Source organism: Synchiropus splendidus, chromosome 6, assembly GCF_027744825.2.
Source record: "Synchiropus splendidus isolate RoL2022-P1 chromosome 6, RoL_Sspl_1.0, whole genome shotgun sequence".
In the NCBI taxonomy this organism is placed as follows: Eukaryota; Metazoa; Chordata; class Actinopteri; order Syngnathiformes; family Callionymidae; genus Synchiropus; species Synchiropus splendidus.
The window spans coordinates 22968652-22985783 of record NC_071339.1 but is presented as its reverse complement, the minus strand read 5'-3'; the positions used below and the strand labels follow the sequence as shown (position 1 = coordinate 22985783).

Below are 17132 nucleotides of genomic sequence, written 5' to 3'. Positions count from 1 at the left end.
ATTTATATATTCATCTGTATTATGCCATTAATTGACTGGTGATAATGGCTACCTGTGTGATGACCTTTGTTCTATTGGCGACAAAAATGCAGTGGGAACTTTTCCTGCTTTCTGCTTCCCGGTTAAAAATACAGATATGACACCCTCTCTTGGCTCTGTTTTAGGGCCAATTGTTGATTTCTTCACTGACAGTTTGTCAGAACTTTCTTTCTGACAATCGTCTTCAATTGTGTCACCTCTCTACAGAGCACTTTGGTGTAAATAGAGGTCTCAAGTCACAGACAACCCGACTGCTAACAATAAAGAGCAAAATGATTTCATCCATATATGTGAAAAACAAACTAAATTAAAATAAAATTAAAACATATCTACACATAACAACAGAAGTACATTCACATGTGACACGTACATGCAAACATACATGGAAACATACCACATGTACATATAACATCATAATAATGCTAATAAATGCAATCACATCTACCTCAACAATAATAATTGTACAAATAAGAATATCAATGTGAATAATAATGATGTAATAATGTCACTATTAATTGAAACATTATTCGTGGTAGTCGTAGTAGTAGTGTTGTGATACATATATATATATATATATATATATATATATATATATATATATAATGAAATATAATATAATAATCTGGCATTCTCAAACTCAAAAGGTAGAATTTTCTCTTTACTACAAGTTCCTTGAGAAAAAAATAATAGTTGTGTTACTTTTCTATTTGACCGAAAGAAAACGACAGAATATGAATATTATGATAGAATTGTGTTGTTTAAATTATGATTTAAAACATTTACATTTTAGTTGAATTGTTTTGTCATAAAATGTGTTTTGCAAGAAAAAGCCTTTGAGATAAAATTGTTCAGTGAAAAATGTACTTAAATAAAATCTGCAAAGGTTCAGCAATATTTATCTCTGTGATAGTTCTCTGTCAGAGGTAAAGAAGGTGCACCTTGTAATGGTTCTGTTTCCTTAACCATGTATTACACTGACAATAAACCATTACTAGAAAAAAGAATGGTGCTTCATGTTCACTTCTTTCTTCTCAACAGCCAAAGCTAAACAAGAAAGTTCAGCTGTCTTCTTCCTGACCTTGCACATGCAAGAATCGATGAAAGTTTAGCTAATTCAGAAACCCAAAATTGGGTGTTTGTCCATAATTCGTAGGGATTTGTAAAACCCTGGGGTGACTGAGCAGTGGGATATAGACTCACAACAACTGGCCACAGTCAGCTTTGTCTTTGCTCACTGGCCAGAGCAACATTACCCACTGTGTTACATTGGGCCGCCCACTGATCAACAATGAGCCTGTTCTGATCAGAACCTTTGACTGCTCTTCAGGTGAATGCTTCCTCTCAGTGTGAATCCACGTTCCCGCCGTCCTCGCCCGAGAAGAAATGAGATCCATTTGTTTATTTTTAGACGACATTGATTTATGCTGCTCCAGCGCTAATGCGGCACACTAAAGCAGCGCAACATGCACGCGGCGCTGCTGAGATGTGTGATGTGCATCTGCCGTGGACGTGCAACAACACAGTTTGTTTATGACGACGGCAGATTTCAAATTCTGCAGGCAAAGCAGACTTACTCCACGTAGTATGTGCCGTACTGGGGGTCGTCGATTTCTTCCCAGCCGTATGGTAATTCTGCAAAGAAGGAAAACGTCTGTGTTTAGAGGGACAGAAGAGAACACAGAGAGTGAGAGAGAGCTACAGCTATCATTTGGAATGCATCTGTTTGACATCAATTATGGGGTGATACCAGCGTTTGATTATTCCTTTCCTTCTTAGAAGAGACTGAAATGTATTTCTTCATAATTGCTTGTTGGAACTGAAATGGTTTGGGTGATTGCAAGACTGCCAGTGATTTCCACCTGCAGTTCAGTGTCTTGCTGGTTTTTCCTGTGCTGGCAAAACTAGCATACCAAAGCAGCCATGAAAACAAGCAACAATGAATGAGAGAACATTTATGTGGCTTCTGCAAGCAGAGCGGTCAGAGCAGCCGATGTATGCTCTGCCCTGATGAGCATATCAGGCAGAATGAGAGAACAAAAGAGGGAGAAAAGAGTGTTTCACGCCAGACGGAGCTTTAGAGTTGCTTTTCAGAAGCTACACACCAACTGGCCTCACTCTTTGGTTGGAAAAGCCATTAAAAGCAGGCTAGAAGGGTCAGAGTCTTTCAAGACTGGACTCTCTCTCTGCACTTTAGTTCCCATGAACATCCCGGGGACACCACTGCATGCTTGAGACAAATTAAAGTCCAGTCCAAATATCAGACAGCATGCTGCCCTGAATATAACATTTCCACCTCAGCCTCGACTGTTTATCTGTTACTGTGGTGACAAGAGCCACAGCAAGGAGACCCAGGTTTATGGTTTTGTCCTGATGCTGTCACGACCTTCTTAAGCTAGTGTGGAATTGGCTTTCATGAATCGAAAGCCAAACATATGAACCAGGGTTCTCCCCATTGCTTTAGCAGTATAAGGGTCCCCTATGCACATTGCCGGCTTCATCCCCCCGAGCGGGAACACCCAGCAACCCTGTGGACAGTTTTCAGCACGATGAGTCGAAATCCTGCTCACATGGGGAACTCTGTTTTTTTGATGGACACAATTTGATGATTCATTTGCTGGTTATTGTTAGATATGATCCGTTACCATCCCCCAATGCATGATCCATAGGGAGACTGCTAAAATCAGTAGCCCAGTTCACTTCTATTCACTTATTTCACTGCCTCCACAGAGAAAATAACTTAAGTAGTGAACGAATTTGGATGACTCATATGAGATGGGACAAGGAGGTGAGATGGATCACACACATTAACATTGGCCCATTTTCAATATTTGTGCCAAGATAGCATGGGGATCCAGGATGTTATGTGGATACTTTGTCAACTGGAAATTGTGTCACTTGGTGGAGGTTTGCACTCTGTGTGTGCTTTTAGGGTTGGGAGTCTAAAGGATAAGCTTTGACGAACATTATAGACAAAAATAATAAATATCAATAATGTAGATTAAACACAAATAAGCTTTCTTTTGCATCAACATTTTTCACCACCACTTTGTACAATGTGATGTGAAAACCAAAACAGCAATAATAATTGAAAATAAAGAGAGACTGTGTTGATGCACGGAAAATGTAACTTTTGAATGACTGAAGTGAATTACTTTTCTCTCCCAATTGAACTGTAATGTACTACTGTCCATACATATTATCCATATTAAAACTGAATCTGAATCCACTTTTTGAGGGGCATTGAATGTTTTCAAATACATTAGACCATTGTGACTCAAATGGAGTTTATCGATCTACACTTCCTGATTGATCATAAATTACATCATCATGACAGCAGGGGCACACAGCAACATGAACCACACAGGAAAACAGTCCACATACCTCCATCCTCACATTTCTCCGGCGGCTTTGCCTTCCGGGCCAAGCGCGGGTCCAACCACGTCGTCGTCTTGGTATTGTGACTGAGGAACCCAACAGAAAGTTGTTACCACCAGTGCTGGCATCAAAAACAAAGTAGAAAGTGACAATAACCCGTGCTGCAAAAGCCCCCCGCCTATTCCTCCCCAAACTACAGCACAAGATTCATCCGTCACATTACAGTCTTGATGGTTTTGTGGCCTTCAGACAAACGGGGAAACACTTCATGAATACGAGCCCCGAGCTCCCTTATCCTCCAATGTGTTTAACAACTTGAGAGTGTAATCAGGGGAAAATCACAACGGTGCGTCGGAGTCCACAGAGACGAGAGGCTGAGAGACAAATGTAAATATAATGCTCAGGCAACGCGCAGACACCAAGTTCCCTGAGGGCGGTTTGTTTACACCACGCTTTCTTAAAGTATTGATTGGCTGAAAGAAACAGATTAACTTGTCGAGGATCTGCAATTCAAACTCACTTTATCAAGAACGCAGGAGTCATTTGAATATTTATGTCTTGGAGTCAATCTGAGGTCAAAGATATTTGGCAAGCCACCTCACTGAAGCCAGCGATTTGAAGCACCCGACTTATTTGGGATTCTTCTCTGTTATTAAGTCTTTTGATCAGCAGCAGGAGCATAAAGGCGCCGTGAAACTGGATGAGGGTGTGTTTTGACAGGTTTCCGTGTCTGACTCGACGGAGACACGAGTCTGTGTTTAAATATGCAAAGGAAGATGTTGCTAAATACTGATGCACATCACATTCAACTGTGAATATTAGTGTGAATAATGACGATTAACAAAAACAGCCAGGTTGGCACCGGATTCCTAACCTCATCACAAAGTCACATGTTATGATTATATTGGAACATTTGGAACACACAATCACATTCTTAACCAAGATGGTGAATTACAAGTCAGTTGAAAAGCCTAGAGATTTCTTTTAATGTCCATAAACTCCTGATTTTATCTTTGACTTCCTAAAAACTGGTGTGTATTTGGTCATTTATTTAGGAAGATGTTTCAATAAATGAAAATATAAAGAGCAATTTTAACTGAATTTTTTTGCTTGATTTTCTAAAATGACAACTTAAAAAACAACTCGCGCAACCGAAATTATCGGCCCAATGTGAGTAAAATTTTGCAGCAATTGTTAGTATCGTGATCAGGTTTTCACCTGATAATAAAAACGGATACTGCAAAATGCTTGCCAAACTTCAGTTCAGTTGAAGCAGTGTTCTCACCTGTAGCAGACTTACGCGTATCACTTCAGCAATAAGTAATGTGTGAATTTATAGACAGCCGATATGAAGTGGCCTGAAATTAGTTGCACATATCTATTATTTTTTACTGGTATCAGACATTAAGTGTTAATATTGGGGAAAATATTGGCATATCAGACATTGGCAAAACATAAATATATGGAATACAATACAGGAATCACATTCGAACATCTCTAGCGAGTTAAGTAAAAACAGAATGATGACATCATAGCAGGAGGCCAGCTTCACAGGACCAGGGCTGAAAGAGTTTGAGTACATTAGATTAAACGTCCTTTATCAGAGATCTAATTGTCATCGGATTCTGATCAATCATGGAATTAGGTTTTCTCTGATAAATGTAGAAAATGATATAATTAGCCAAAGATCTGAGTGAATTAGTGCCGTGCAACTGGAGGGCGGATCAGTTTACTCAAAAACATCTGCATGTGCACATCTTGTGCATTTGCCGTCATCAGAAAAATAGGTCATTGACTCCAAAATAAATACCCAAAATGGAAGAAGGCGCAACCCATTTGTACAAAAATGTTGTATTGGGAACAAAAACAAAACAAACAAACCTCCAAACATTGAACCAAAATATCGCTTAAAATTCAAAACGGTGCAGCGGTGCCCTTAGATCTGGCTGAATTTGATGCTTCACTGTGTGGTTTTCAGACTATTTTTCTTGTTTCTATTGCATACATGCTTCCAAATTAAAGATAGAAAAGCTCACGATCTCAGATGACCATCTCAAAGTCAGCAGCATGTGAATGTCATACTATGTAAACCGATGGAGACATATGTGGCGTTGGCATGTTTTGCACGATAAACAGGAACAATCATTCTTATCTCACTCAGTTCTGAGCTTTGGTTAGTTCTCTTTGCTTGATTTCCCTTAGAAAAGAGCCCAGACACTCTTGTTTAACTTTTCTAATGGAACATGTGAGGAGCTGAATCATTAGCCCTTGGCACAGAGGAATGTGTTTGTACTGCTGTTATTTACAAAGTACAAACAACCGGAAACTGGTAATGTGGGCTGGGCGAAAAGTAAAATAAGTCTACTTTCTACATTATGCCACCTAAATACATCACCTGCAGATAAATGGAACCGTAAACCTTTGGGATTGCTCGACCTCAGTGAAAACATGAGTAATACAAATTCGGTGGTTGTAGTTTTTGATTCAATTATTATTATTTCTGAAGATGGATTTTCTATTGACGTGAAATAAGATGTCTGCAACATGACAGTAAGATATTTTCCAAAACAATTGAGGAGTGTCACGTGAGCCGTGTGTTCTGCACTTACTCAATGAAGTAGACCATGCCGGTCTCCGTGTAGGCCATCTCCCAATTGAGGGGCAGTGGCTCCAGGCTGTCATCACGAGGGAGTGAGCTCCAAGTGCGGAAGTCCATGGTGCTGCTGGACTGGGTGTAGCTTGGCACCGCTTTCCTCCAGTCTGCCCCTGTTTTGTGTTCTTGGCGGAAATAATGGAGAGGAAGCTGTCAGGTTCACGTCTGCTGCTGCAGGCGACAGTGGCGTCACTCAGAGTATTTGCATGGATGTGATGTCGAATGACTTGTAGCCAAAGGCCTGTGTTTTACATTTGCATAAGCACACAATTTCTCCTTTTCCAGCGAATGCAAGGCCAGAAACAGGGATCCTGGAGGCCCACTCATGGCCTAAGGCAGCGTCTTTGCATGCGGATTTACAGTAAAGATGCACCCCATAATAACAGGGAACTACATTATGTTTCCAAAGAGGTTAACATTTCAAAGGTCAGGATGTTTGTACACATACACCATGACATGGTCTGCTTTCATCCAAGTAATTTGTGTGCAGTATTGCATTTCATTCCTGATCAAAGCTTCAGTTATTTACAAAACAGATGTCAACTCAACACTTTTATGGTTCGAGAACGATGAAGGCATCTGTGCTGTACTCTGTTGAGGACATCCCCAGGACTCTTTCTCAAAACACTTCTCTGTTTTCGCCTGGAACACACAAGCTAACTCCCTTCAAAAACAAACGACCTGAGTCAGGATAATATTTTGTGTCAATGAAGGAACCAACCTATGTCCATTTGTTGTTACTGTCGAAGGAACACATTCACTTCCTGGGCAGTTTAACTAGGGCAGATTGCAGTGTTGCAAAGGGCGCGTTAGGTGCAAGAAATGAACTCTACTTGAATTGTTTTCAGCCATAACACTCTACATGCATTTCATACCATGGCAGCAGCAAACCTTGATAGTAAAATACTTTTTTGTTTTTATGTTTCGTTTTAAATAGTTTTTGTTTTCCTGACTCTCCTCATCTCTTTGCAAAAACAACAAATCATCAGACAGGATGACACAATGTCTTGTGGCACTGTTCAGACAGCAAGTCAAACAAATAGCACTCCAATTTTCTCAGTATTTATCTTCGTCTCCTGAATGTGGCTCACGGCGTGACAATGCTAACAACACCAACCAAGCCAACAAGCTCTACCGCTCCAACCCAGGAAGTTTAGGGTCAAGTTCCTGTCTGAGAATATAGCTTGCGACCTTTAGCTCGAGATCAGTGTGTGTTTTATGTCACGTAATTTTCAGTTGTTCTTTAATTAATTAATTAAATTCATTTACCATGCAGCTAGGGCATATTTTACCGCTATCAAAAGGATAAAAACTCATTCTGTGTGGCCCACAATGACTTGAAATGGCTAAAATATCCAATGCTAGTTTAAAGCGCACAAAAAACTAGACTGGCTGGATTGACCCAGGAGGATCACAGTGTATTTGCTTGGTCGTTCAACAGGTTATTTTAGAGGACTGGGACATTGTCAAAATCAGAAACAATGACAGTGATATATGTCAGTGTTTCAGCGAGATGAAACAGACACTGAAAACAAAATTATATGTTGAACTTATGCTACTTGGACTGTGTTTGAAAATGCAGCCCTTTGTCTGACAACTCTAAGGTAGGGCAAACTCAGAGCAATTAAAGGAACATACAAACCAGAGTTGCCTCAAATTGGATGTCAGGCTAGGAACACTGTAGCTGCCACTTACCACTATCCCATCATGCATCCCTTACAGAACTTCTTGTTAAGGAAAAAAAAAAAAAGATCAGATGGGCCTGTTTGGCCTTGTTGCTTGGTAGAAAGAAAAGAGGGTGAGAACAATAGGAGGATGTTCATTTGAGACGGTGGGCAGTCGTCTGCAAAGTCACAGAGCGTGGCATGAGACAAGATAAGCCAGAGAAGTGAAAGGGCTTTTAGCACTCCCTAAAATTAAGACCAACCCAAATATTGTGATCAAACATGACCTAAGACAAATGTATTCCAACAGAGCAAGGTCAGCTCTATAGATGGTTCACTCTGTAGGACTTATTCCTTGAGATTTCTCGGGTGTAAACCTGTTTAAAGGCCTGGGGGAGCGCACCAGTTCACAGCAGGGTCTTAACCCACGTGATGGTACAAGCGGATGGGCTGTGGAAGCCTTTTCAGGAAACACTAAGATGTAGTGGTCAGGAGGTGAGGGGCTGCAAAGAGTTCAGAGACTTGAGGCTCACATTTTCCATTAACCTCCTTTCCGGTTCGACCAGGACTCTGTCCATCTATGGCCGGTCAGAAGCGATAGGCCACAGCCGCAGGCCACAGCCGAGCAGTCATATGTGACTCCTTCTGGTTCCATAAAAAGAAACAGCTCAATTCCTGGGCAGTGCTTTGTGTTTGATTTCGACATGACAGCGTGGTTTAGCAAACAGACTCTGGATTTGACTAAATTCTCTGTACAGCTGAGCAAACGCTGCTGTGGAATCCCAAAAAGGAAGAATTCATTCAGAAAGTCATCAGTGCGAATGTGATTCAGAGCTAATACAGCTTCACTACAAGCGGTCCTGGTTTAATGCATTTTATATGCAAAATGTGACCCACTTACCCATTTTTTGGTGAGATCTAAAGGCAGAAGTGCTCCTCTGAGAAGCGATGACTTGTGCTCATAAATTATGTTTTTGGTACGTTTCCCATTTTGGTTATTTCTCAAGTCACGTAACAAGGAACAGTAATGACCTATGTAGTTCATCTTTTTATATATATATATATATATATATATATATATATATATATATATATATAAACCACAAACTTTATTTACTGATTGCTCATTAAAACATTTCAACCTCTCCCTCATGACAGAAAAAGATCAAACTGTTGCTGTACATTATGGGACACATCATGATAATCAAATAAGCTCAAGAGCAGCGAGGAAAAGTTTGACTTGGAGCGAAGAATATTAACACGTTTTAATTTTTTTGTATCATCAAAGACATAACAAAAATGTCACTATTTCTGAAAATGTTATGTTCAGTTATGTCCAGTCACTCCTAGTGACTGGATGGGAATTGATATTATTTGGTACAATACAAGCGGGTCAATTAGAAACATGACCTTACAAACTCAATGGTGAAATCTGAAGATGCCAATTACCTGAGAGCCACAAGGCTTTATTTTATTTTATTATTATATTTTTTTTAAACATTTATTTAACATAAATACAAAATATTTCAATGATAAAGTATTATTCTATCGAAATAGATAAAATATTCAGAATCCAAAACAGTAACATGTTCTAATCTAAATGAAAATTGTGCCTTTTAACAGGAATTTAACAGTTTTTCCGCTCTTAAGAAAACAATAAACAACTGTACTCCATGAGCAAACAGGTAACTCACTCAGAGGTCAGTCTGTCAGAGTTAACTTAGTTTGTTTAGGCAGCTAGCACCAACAAGCTTGATAAGCCTGTAAAATGAAAAGCATAAACATGGCTTATAATGTCTAGCAACAGTAGTACATGGATAGACATTCATTTTCACCCACCGAATGCTCAACCAAACAGCAGTTCTCAGCATGTTTGTAGCACACAGGTGGCGGCGTGACTAATGGATGCAGAGTCAGTTTGCTTGTGACTAGTGATGGGCCAGTGAGGCTTCATGAAACAGTGTCCTTGTTCTTAGAGCTCAGTAGGGGGAAGTTTCAATGAAATGGCTGTTGAAATCCAAATATTTTTGAGCAGCGAGTGCCATCTATTGGGCTCTGAAAATAAGGACACTGTTTCATGAAGCCTCATCAGCCCATCACTGCCTGTGACACAATTTGGTGCACATGGGACTTGCACTTTATTTGTCATCGAGGCGATTGATTCTCACCCCTGCTTGGTTCTAAACCATTCCCAGTCTGGGCTACCAAGCCACCACACACGTGACCCGGGCGACGGACCGAAATCATAGACTGAGGCTGACTCACCAGGTAAACCGTTGACAAGTGGCGGCCGCTCATCATCTTCCTCCTCCTCCGGCACTGCGCTGTCCTTCCGGTCCATCTTACTGACGGAGGTGGTGCGTTTCCTGGGGACCTCGCCGCTGAAGTCTTCGTCGAACAGCACTTGATCCACTAGGTCCGGCTGCACCAGGTTAGGCTCTGCCGGCGGTTTCGGCGTCCCATAGAAGTTACCTTCAAGCAAAAGGCAGACAGTTCAGATCCGGGGTGACAAACTTGATCTATGTGTGGAAGCAGATCCTCCACCGCGCCACTTCAATCCAAAATAAACTGGGAAAATGTCACACAGCAGCAGCCAAGGTTGACTTGACAGATTCCAGAGGTCGACTTCCTCAGCATGAGCCTCACATCTCCCCGACCTCACTTTGTTTTCCCTGCGATAACGGCGCCACAGGGCTGACGTGATTCATGTAACATTAAAGTCACGTCACTTTGCTGGCAACCAATTACACTGATCATTGAATCCAGCAATTATCTATCTCTCTCAGCGCGCTGCTTTCTCCCCTCCCAAAGAAGAAAAACCTCGCGCCGTATAAATATTCAGTGGGATAACGAAGAGAAGCTTTGTCAAATTATTTGCTCATTTGGCTCCTGGGGTGATCCATCACTGAACGGACGGTGAGCCGCGCACGGCGCGCAGTGGAGACGCTGAATCAGTAACTCTTCAGCCTCCATTAGCATTCTAAATAATGTGCCCGCTCATTTTCTCCCCCGCCATTTTTCAATAATCATTTGTTCACTAAACGCCGTCAAAGACTGCGAGAGCGAGTGCTTTTCTCTTCGCAAGGTCAAATGTTTACCCGTTTCTTGAGGAATAATTAGAATATGCTCGACAGAATCTTGATTTTTAATTAGATGAATTAAAGGAACAGGGGGAGACACTGCTGGGAAATGGGGATTTTCGGCGATTTAATTAGCCTCCATAAACCTGATTTCATTTGGACCCAGCTGAGTGTGTGAGTAACAAACCTTTAGATGTGCTTAACTAAGAACATGAACGCTTCACAAATGCAGCACTGTTAGAGCCTCGTTTATCATCCGCTGATCTTTTTATAGCTGGGCGTAAAGAGGGGAAGCTGTCACACGCACGCGCGCACGCCAGGATGAGCGCAGGCCTCTGAGGAGACCACGCAGTTTACAGTAACTTTTATTTTTTACATTTTTGATTCATGGAGCTCAACCCCGCTGCCTGGATACAATACACTACGCTAATGCGGTCACGCTCATCTGACTGAAAGGTGGCGGAGGAGGGCTGGAAAAAAGCCCACCCTTCCCATATTTACGCGGGAGAAATCTGTGTTTACAGTCTGCTGTTTAATCCGCATTTGTCAACCATGGCTTCTGTAACAAGGGCGGCGCGATAATAGCAGGTGCAGACGAGCTCTTCTGGCAAATCTAGCCCCGATATTTATCAGACATCTGATAAATTACCTTTAAACACATCTCACGGCCCCTGATAAATATGGGGCTCCCAATACTAGATGTGCATGTGAAAGTACCGTGTCAGGGGACATTTGTTTCGATGTAATAAATTGATGCCAGAGCACTGAAGGCTAAAGATGAATAATAAGCTTATGAATACAAGTGAAGCAGGAAAAGTCATTTGAAAAAATAAAAAATAAGAAAACAGTGATTAATTGAACTTTTACACCACTGGAAAACCACAATACGTCCGCAAACGCCAAACGCAACCCTTGAGTCACATTTTGCTGGATGTTTTGCACATTACAAGATCATAGATTGATCATAGTAATATAATTTTGATCAAATAGGTTGCTCAGTATCTTTGTAAGATCAGAAAGGCAATGACATCTTCTCAACATTTTCATCTCGTGGCATTGGTGTGTCACTTTAGTAGCATAGCGCATTTAGTCACAGAACCAGTCTGGAGGCTGTGTATCTGAGCTTGGAAGTCCGATTAATCATCTTTCTCCTGTTTTCGGCTGGTGCATCCTCCTCAGTCACTCCTATCCTCTTCATATCCTCATGAACCTCAATGGTGGTCTTCCGCTTTCTCCCCTTCTTTTGCCTGGTACAACCATGTCCCTATTTGTCCACGCCACGTGTCTGGACCAGATGAGTCTGGCCCCCAAGCCTTTCTACGTGAGCTGTACTTCTTTCCACTTCTAACTCTGCTGCTTGTCTTTGTGCTAGTGCAAACATCCTGACAACCCTCACTACTGTCTTATAGCGTTGACTCTAGCTCAAGCTGCCACTCTTCTGTCACAGATCACTCCTGACAGTTGTCTCCACTCATTCCACCCTGCTTGCAATCCCCTCTTCACCTCATTTAATCTGTGAGTGATGGACAATTTTGCAGATTTGATATTTGAGCTTAAATAGCTAGTATTAGTGCAGACCAGCAATTTCTTTAGCAGACTTCTGCCACCAACATCTGAGAGTGCCATGCTTTAATTCTCCACTGTCTTTTGCAACACACATCTAGGAGGAGGAGGAGGAGAACAGTTTGCTCTGTTCAAAATAAAACATCAACAAATGGATGGTTAGTTAACCATGTTTTCCATTTGTTTCAGTGGGCATGTTTTCTTGGCCACAGAAATAAGTGAAACAGTGTCTTGTGGGTAAGAACACCAAAATCCATTTCTATCTTCTCATTAAGATACCACCTACAGAAAAAGGAAGTTATGTAGCTTGATGGTAACAATACTATGCATTGCATAAAAAAACATGAACAAGATCATAATCCATAATAATTGAGAATGTAGTGATAATATGAGAGTGATTTAGACAGTGGCCCTATGGGAAAATGCAATTGAAAACATACTGATCCACCAAATCATGAGGACTTTCTCCTGGTCCTTGAAAGACAAGAGCTTGGTCCATCGGGACTGAAAGTCTTCACTAGTCAACTTGAATGCTCACTGAAGCTGTTGATCAAGTTTTGATGGGCCAACATGAGAGCGACAGCAGTGGCACAGATAAATCATAAAATTCTTCATTCTTTTATTTGCTAGGAAACTGTTCTTTTGTTCCTCACTGCATTTTCAATGTAGCGCCCCAGAGCAACAAATCAAGCAATTCCCCTGCGCTGTGTAAAAATGGGTTACAGCATGTTTCCACTTATTTTGGATGGAAAGACTTTGCCTATCTAAAGGCATTGCAAGGCAAGGCAAGCAGGCTTTTGAGCAGTCTAGTGCCTCACTGTTAATTTGAGTTTTGTTCACTGTACCTCATCGCCACACTCCAGTTTCCTCCAACAATCCAAAAGCATTTATGTGGTAAATGATGACACTAAATTGTCCATCATGAGTGTGTGTGTATATGAGTCTCACTCCAAGTAGCAAAGACCAGCTCCACCATCCCATGACCCAGTAACAGAAGCAAGCAACTTGACCACTAGATAAAAGAGGGCTTGGAATCTCTGATAAAACAGTAGATGCAAAACTATGACTAACATTATGTGTATTACCATTAAACTAAACTGATGAGAAGGACATTGTCAATATTTTATCATAAATGTTAGGAAACCTGTGACAGGCAGCCAAACAAACATGAATTATTTGTGTCTCAAGCCTTGTCCTGTGGATCCACCTAAGCGAAGGTAATTCCTGAGCTTCCACACAGGGATTGTCACCCGTCTGACCTGCACTCGAGGGAACCCGACTTTGCTATTTCCCTCTTTACCGGGGAAAAAAATAGGCTGCACTTCAACCACAGCTAAATGGACCAAATCCCATTCCCCGATCCGATTACTTCCAGCTCTTCTTAAGAGTTGCTTCTGAGAGATCAACATGCTTCTCCACAGTGGACTGAAGAGGATTTTTTTGGAAAGGGAGAAAGTGGCACAGACAGCAATTATATATGCCCCGTTGTCGGTTTGAGATAGCTTTTTCATAACTACCCTCCGTTGGAGCTGAGATGTTCTGACTTTAAGTGAAGCTGTGCACGACAGAAGATCATTTGTTTTTCACTTTTGGTGAGTCGTGAAAGTGCTCCATTTACTTAAATGGTAGAAACTAAACGACTTACTGTGGTGCCCCAGTAATACTTGGCAGAACTGTTTCAGAAGCTTTTGGAAATATTAGAGCGCGATGTAGAAAGTAGAGAACAAACTCTTCTCTCCAGCGTAGAGTTTCCCACAACTCAGAGTTCATGTGCTTACATAAAAGTACGAGGTTGCGTACTTCATTATGAAGACAAAAGGGACTGCAGGATGACTTGCTCGTCAATGCATCTTTGGTCATCAGAATTTTACCATTAGAGCAGATATTAAAAGGTTGAGTGGGGGTGCAATTTTCGCCTCACAACACCAAAGGAAATTAATCTAATTAAAAATTAACAATAACAAAAATTGTTTTTTGTTTTTAAATTAAGTGGTGAAAAAGAAAAGGAATCTAATTTTGGCATTTTTTTCAGACGGCATCGGAGGATTTTCAAAGTGTCATGCATTGCTTGGAAAAACAGAGCAGTGCATCTCCTTTTCTAAAAAAAACATAGTGTTTTAAGTCCCAGAAACTCACGCCACTTTCTGTTGAAAATCAGACAAGAAGAATGATAATTGCACGGCTGGTGCTAGTGGGACACTCTTATTTTGACAATCATCACATCTTGTCTGACAAAAATGAGAGAACTGACGGTTATTCTGTTTTGGAAGCCTGGTTAAAAAATGTAATTATTATTTAGGAAAGCCAAAACAGCTTTTGAATTCAAGGTTTGGAATAGCGTATCATTCATTTATTCTCTATTCTATTTATTATATTTATACCTGCTCCTGGAGCAGCAATATGGCCACAAACAAACACACCGACTGTGACCCTGTATCAAGTAGAAAATACAGTGCAGTACAGTGCAGTACATTTCTACAATTAAACAAATCTTATGAAGAGTTCTCCAGAGCTGTAAGTGGAACAACTGTTAGAGTTGTTGTAACTGTTAGCGAGTAGAAATCACAAACATATTAGCTTTATGAAAGTCATAATGGGAATCTTGCGTTAATTTCAATCTATATTTGTAGACTTATTTCTTCTTAACATTTAAATGAGAAACTGCTGCAACAAAACTAAGATTCTCAGTAGTTGCAAATCAGAGAAAATAAAGCATGTCCTCAAGCTGTTAACCCTCCTAACACTAACTGCATCAGACTTACTCCACAGAAAATGACATCACACTTTCAAAAAAGATACGACCCTTCTTATTTATTATGAAACCCATTTTGCTGTCTTTAACTGCCATCGCCCTCCAAATGCTCTCGCTCTTCCCAATAAAAGACAGCTGAGTGTTATTTAGCAGCACCTGGAATTTAATCTGTAGTTTTTTAGATGATTGCACTTCAATTCCAGCCTCAGTCAACTTCAGCACGACGAGAGTGGGAAGACACACTCACCAGAAGCTTTTATTCCATCCTCAGTGAGCTTTTCACTTCGGATTAAATCCTAATTCACTGTAATAAAGGAAGTGCAGGACGCGGCTGACTGAGAATGAAAGGATTGTACAAAGGAGGTCTGACCATGTGACCTGAGGTTGGCCTCCCAGTGTTACAGTAAGAAAGTCTTTTACAGACGCCTGACTCCGACCCGGGGAAGTGTGTGCTACAGTATAATCACAGAGCACAACATACAAACTTTGGGCGCAGCAGGTCCTCTGCAGGTTTATGTTCTGCAGTGGATTAAGGTGTTAAGAAATGCTTTTTACTTTTGCAACTTATCTGAAGGGCTTCTTTTATAAACATGAAAACCATGACTGTGTGGCAGACTTTATGTAGCTCAGGCTGAAGTTTGCACGGCGCTTGATGAACAGAGCTTAGCGCGCGAGCGAGGGCGGAGAGGACGAGGCTGGTTTATCGCATGAATAAAGCATGACTTGAGAGTAAGAACACAAGTGGGGCCTTCTGGTGTGTGACTGTGCAGCCAGCCGGTTGGAGCAGCAGGTTTACTGGTTTACATGAGGTCGTCTTCCAGTGCTAGCAGCTGCTCGCGTGTTCACACACATTGCGATCGGAAAGTTAAGACAAGTGTGGAAAACATGGAACGCCGCTTATGCTTGTGTGCAACATACGAGGCGCGACATGTACGTACAAGTTAATGACACGCATGACACAAAAAACGTAATGTAACGTAATGACGACAAAGTCTACAATGCAATTAGATTGAAAGTGTCACCACAAACCTTGCTTGACTGACACTTTATAGCATCAATGTACCCGATCTGTACACTCCTAGCACTGGCAGGAGTTTAACCCTGTCAGCAGTCAGTCACCTCACAACCCCACATCCTCTTTGCACTGATGGATAATAGACTCGGCCAATTGGAGTGAGAGTCACGATTTGAACACGATGAGTCAGAGCTACTAGCCGCCCAGCGCTCGACCTTATTAGAAGTCACTAGCAACTTGAGTTACCCTCCCTCATGAAAGCTAGTTACCAGGAGAAGGACACTGAAGGTGAAAACTCTTTTGTGATCTTCACTAAGCTTCTACACTCATTCACGTCCACCGAGCACCTTCCCACCGCCGACCGAAGGCCAGCCTCTGTCTTTTTTGTTTTTTCTGTCTGTTGTCTCATGGGGAAGTCACAACAAGGTCTGACAGATGTCTTTGGAAGTGACTTCAATTTTTCTGTTATTTTTCTGTTAATTATTCTGTTGGTTGGCTGAAAAATACTGAAACAAATGAACGTACAAGGAACAAAACCAGGAGAAGTCAGAAGATCCCCTCCATGAGGATGGCAAAATATGTAAAACTTTGTAGTCAATATCGAGTAACTCTGACTCTGTACACACACAGATTTGTGGAAGGTTATCTTGTCCTGGAAAAAAGGGAGTAAGGGTTCCTTTATAATATAATATTTTTAAATTTGAACTTAATTTTTAAACATTTGTAGCCATTACTGTAATTATAATGAGCCAATTTCCTCAGGCAAATTAATGAAGTAATTCTGATTGTGATCCATGGGGAGGAGGTAAATGGCATGTCAAAGTCTATCAATAAATATGAGAAAGACTGCCTAGCATGATAGAGCAACACAACATTTCTTTACAAGCAAGGTGACATTTGTAACACACCAGAGTTTTATATATATATATTAAAATTCATGAAGCTCCGCAGGGGAACATACATACATACATACACATGTTGACATGAACAA

General features: G+C 41.1%; 1 protein-coding gene across 3 annotated transcripts in view; it reads right to left on the bottom strand.

Moving 5' to 3' along the window:
- The window catches only part of LOC128760602 (membrane-associated guanylate kinase, WW and PDZ domain-containing protein 3), a 151845-nt gene that overhangs the window by 20919 nt on the left and 113794 nt on the right, over window positions 1–17132 (bottom strand). For all 3 annotated transcript variants that reach the window (XM_053868118.1, XM_053868119.1, XM_053868120.1), the window contains exons 4-7: window positions 9997–10203; window positions 6024–6192; window positions 3421–3500; window positions 1614–1671 (exon numbers count right to left, since the gene is read on the bottom strand). In XM_053868118.1, coding sequence (XP_053724093.1) covers window positions 1614–1671; window positions 3421–3500; window positions 6024–6192; window positions 9997–10203 — 514 coding nt within the window. The remainder of the gene's footprint in view (window positions 1–1613; window positions 1672–3420; window positions 3501–6023; window positions 6193–9996; window positions 10204–17132) is intronic.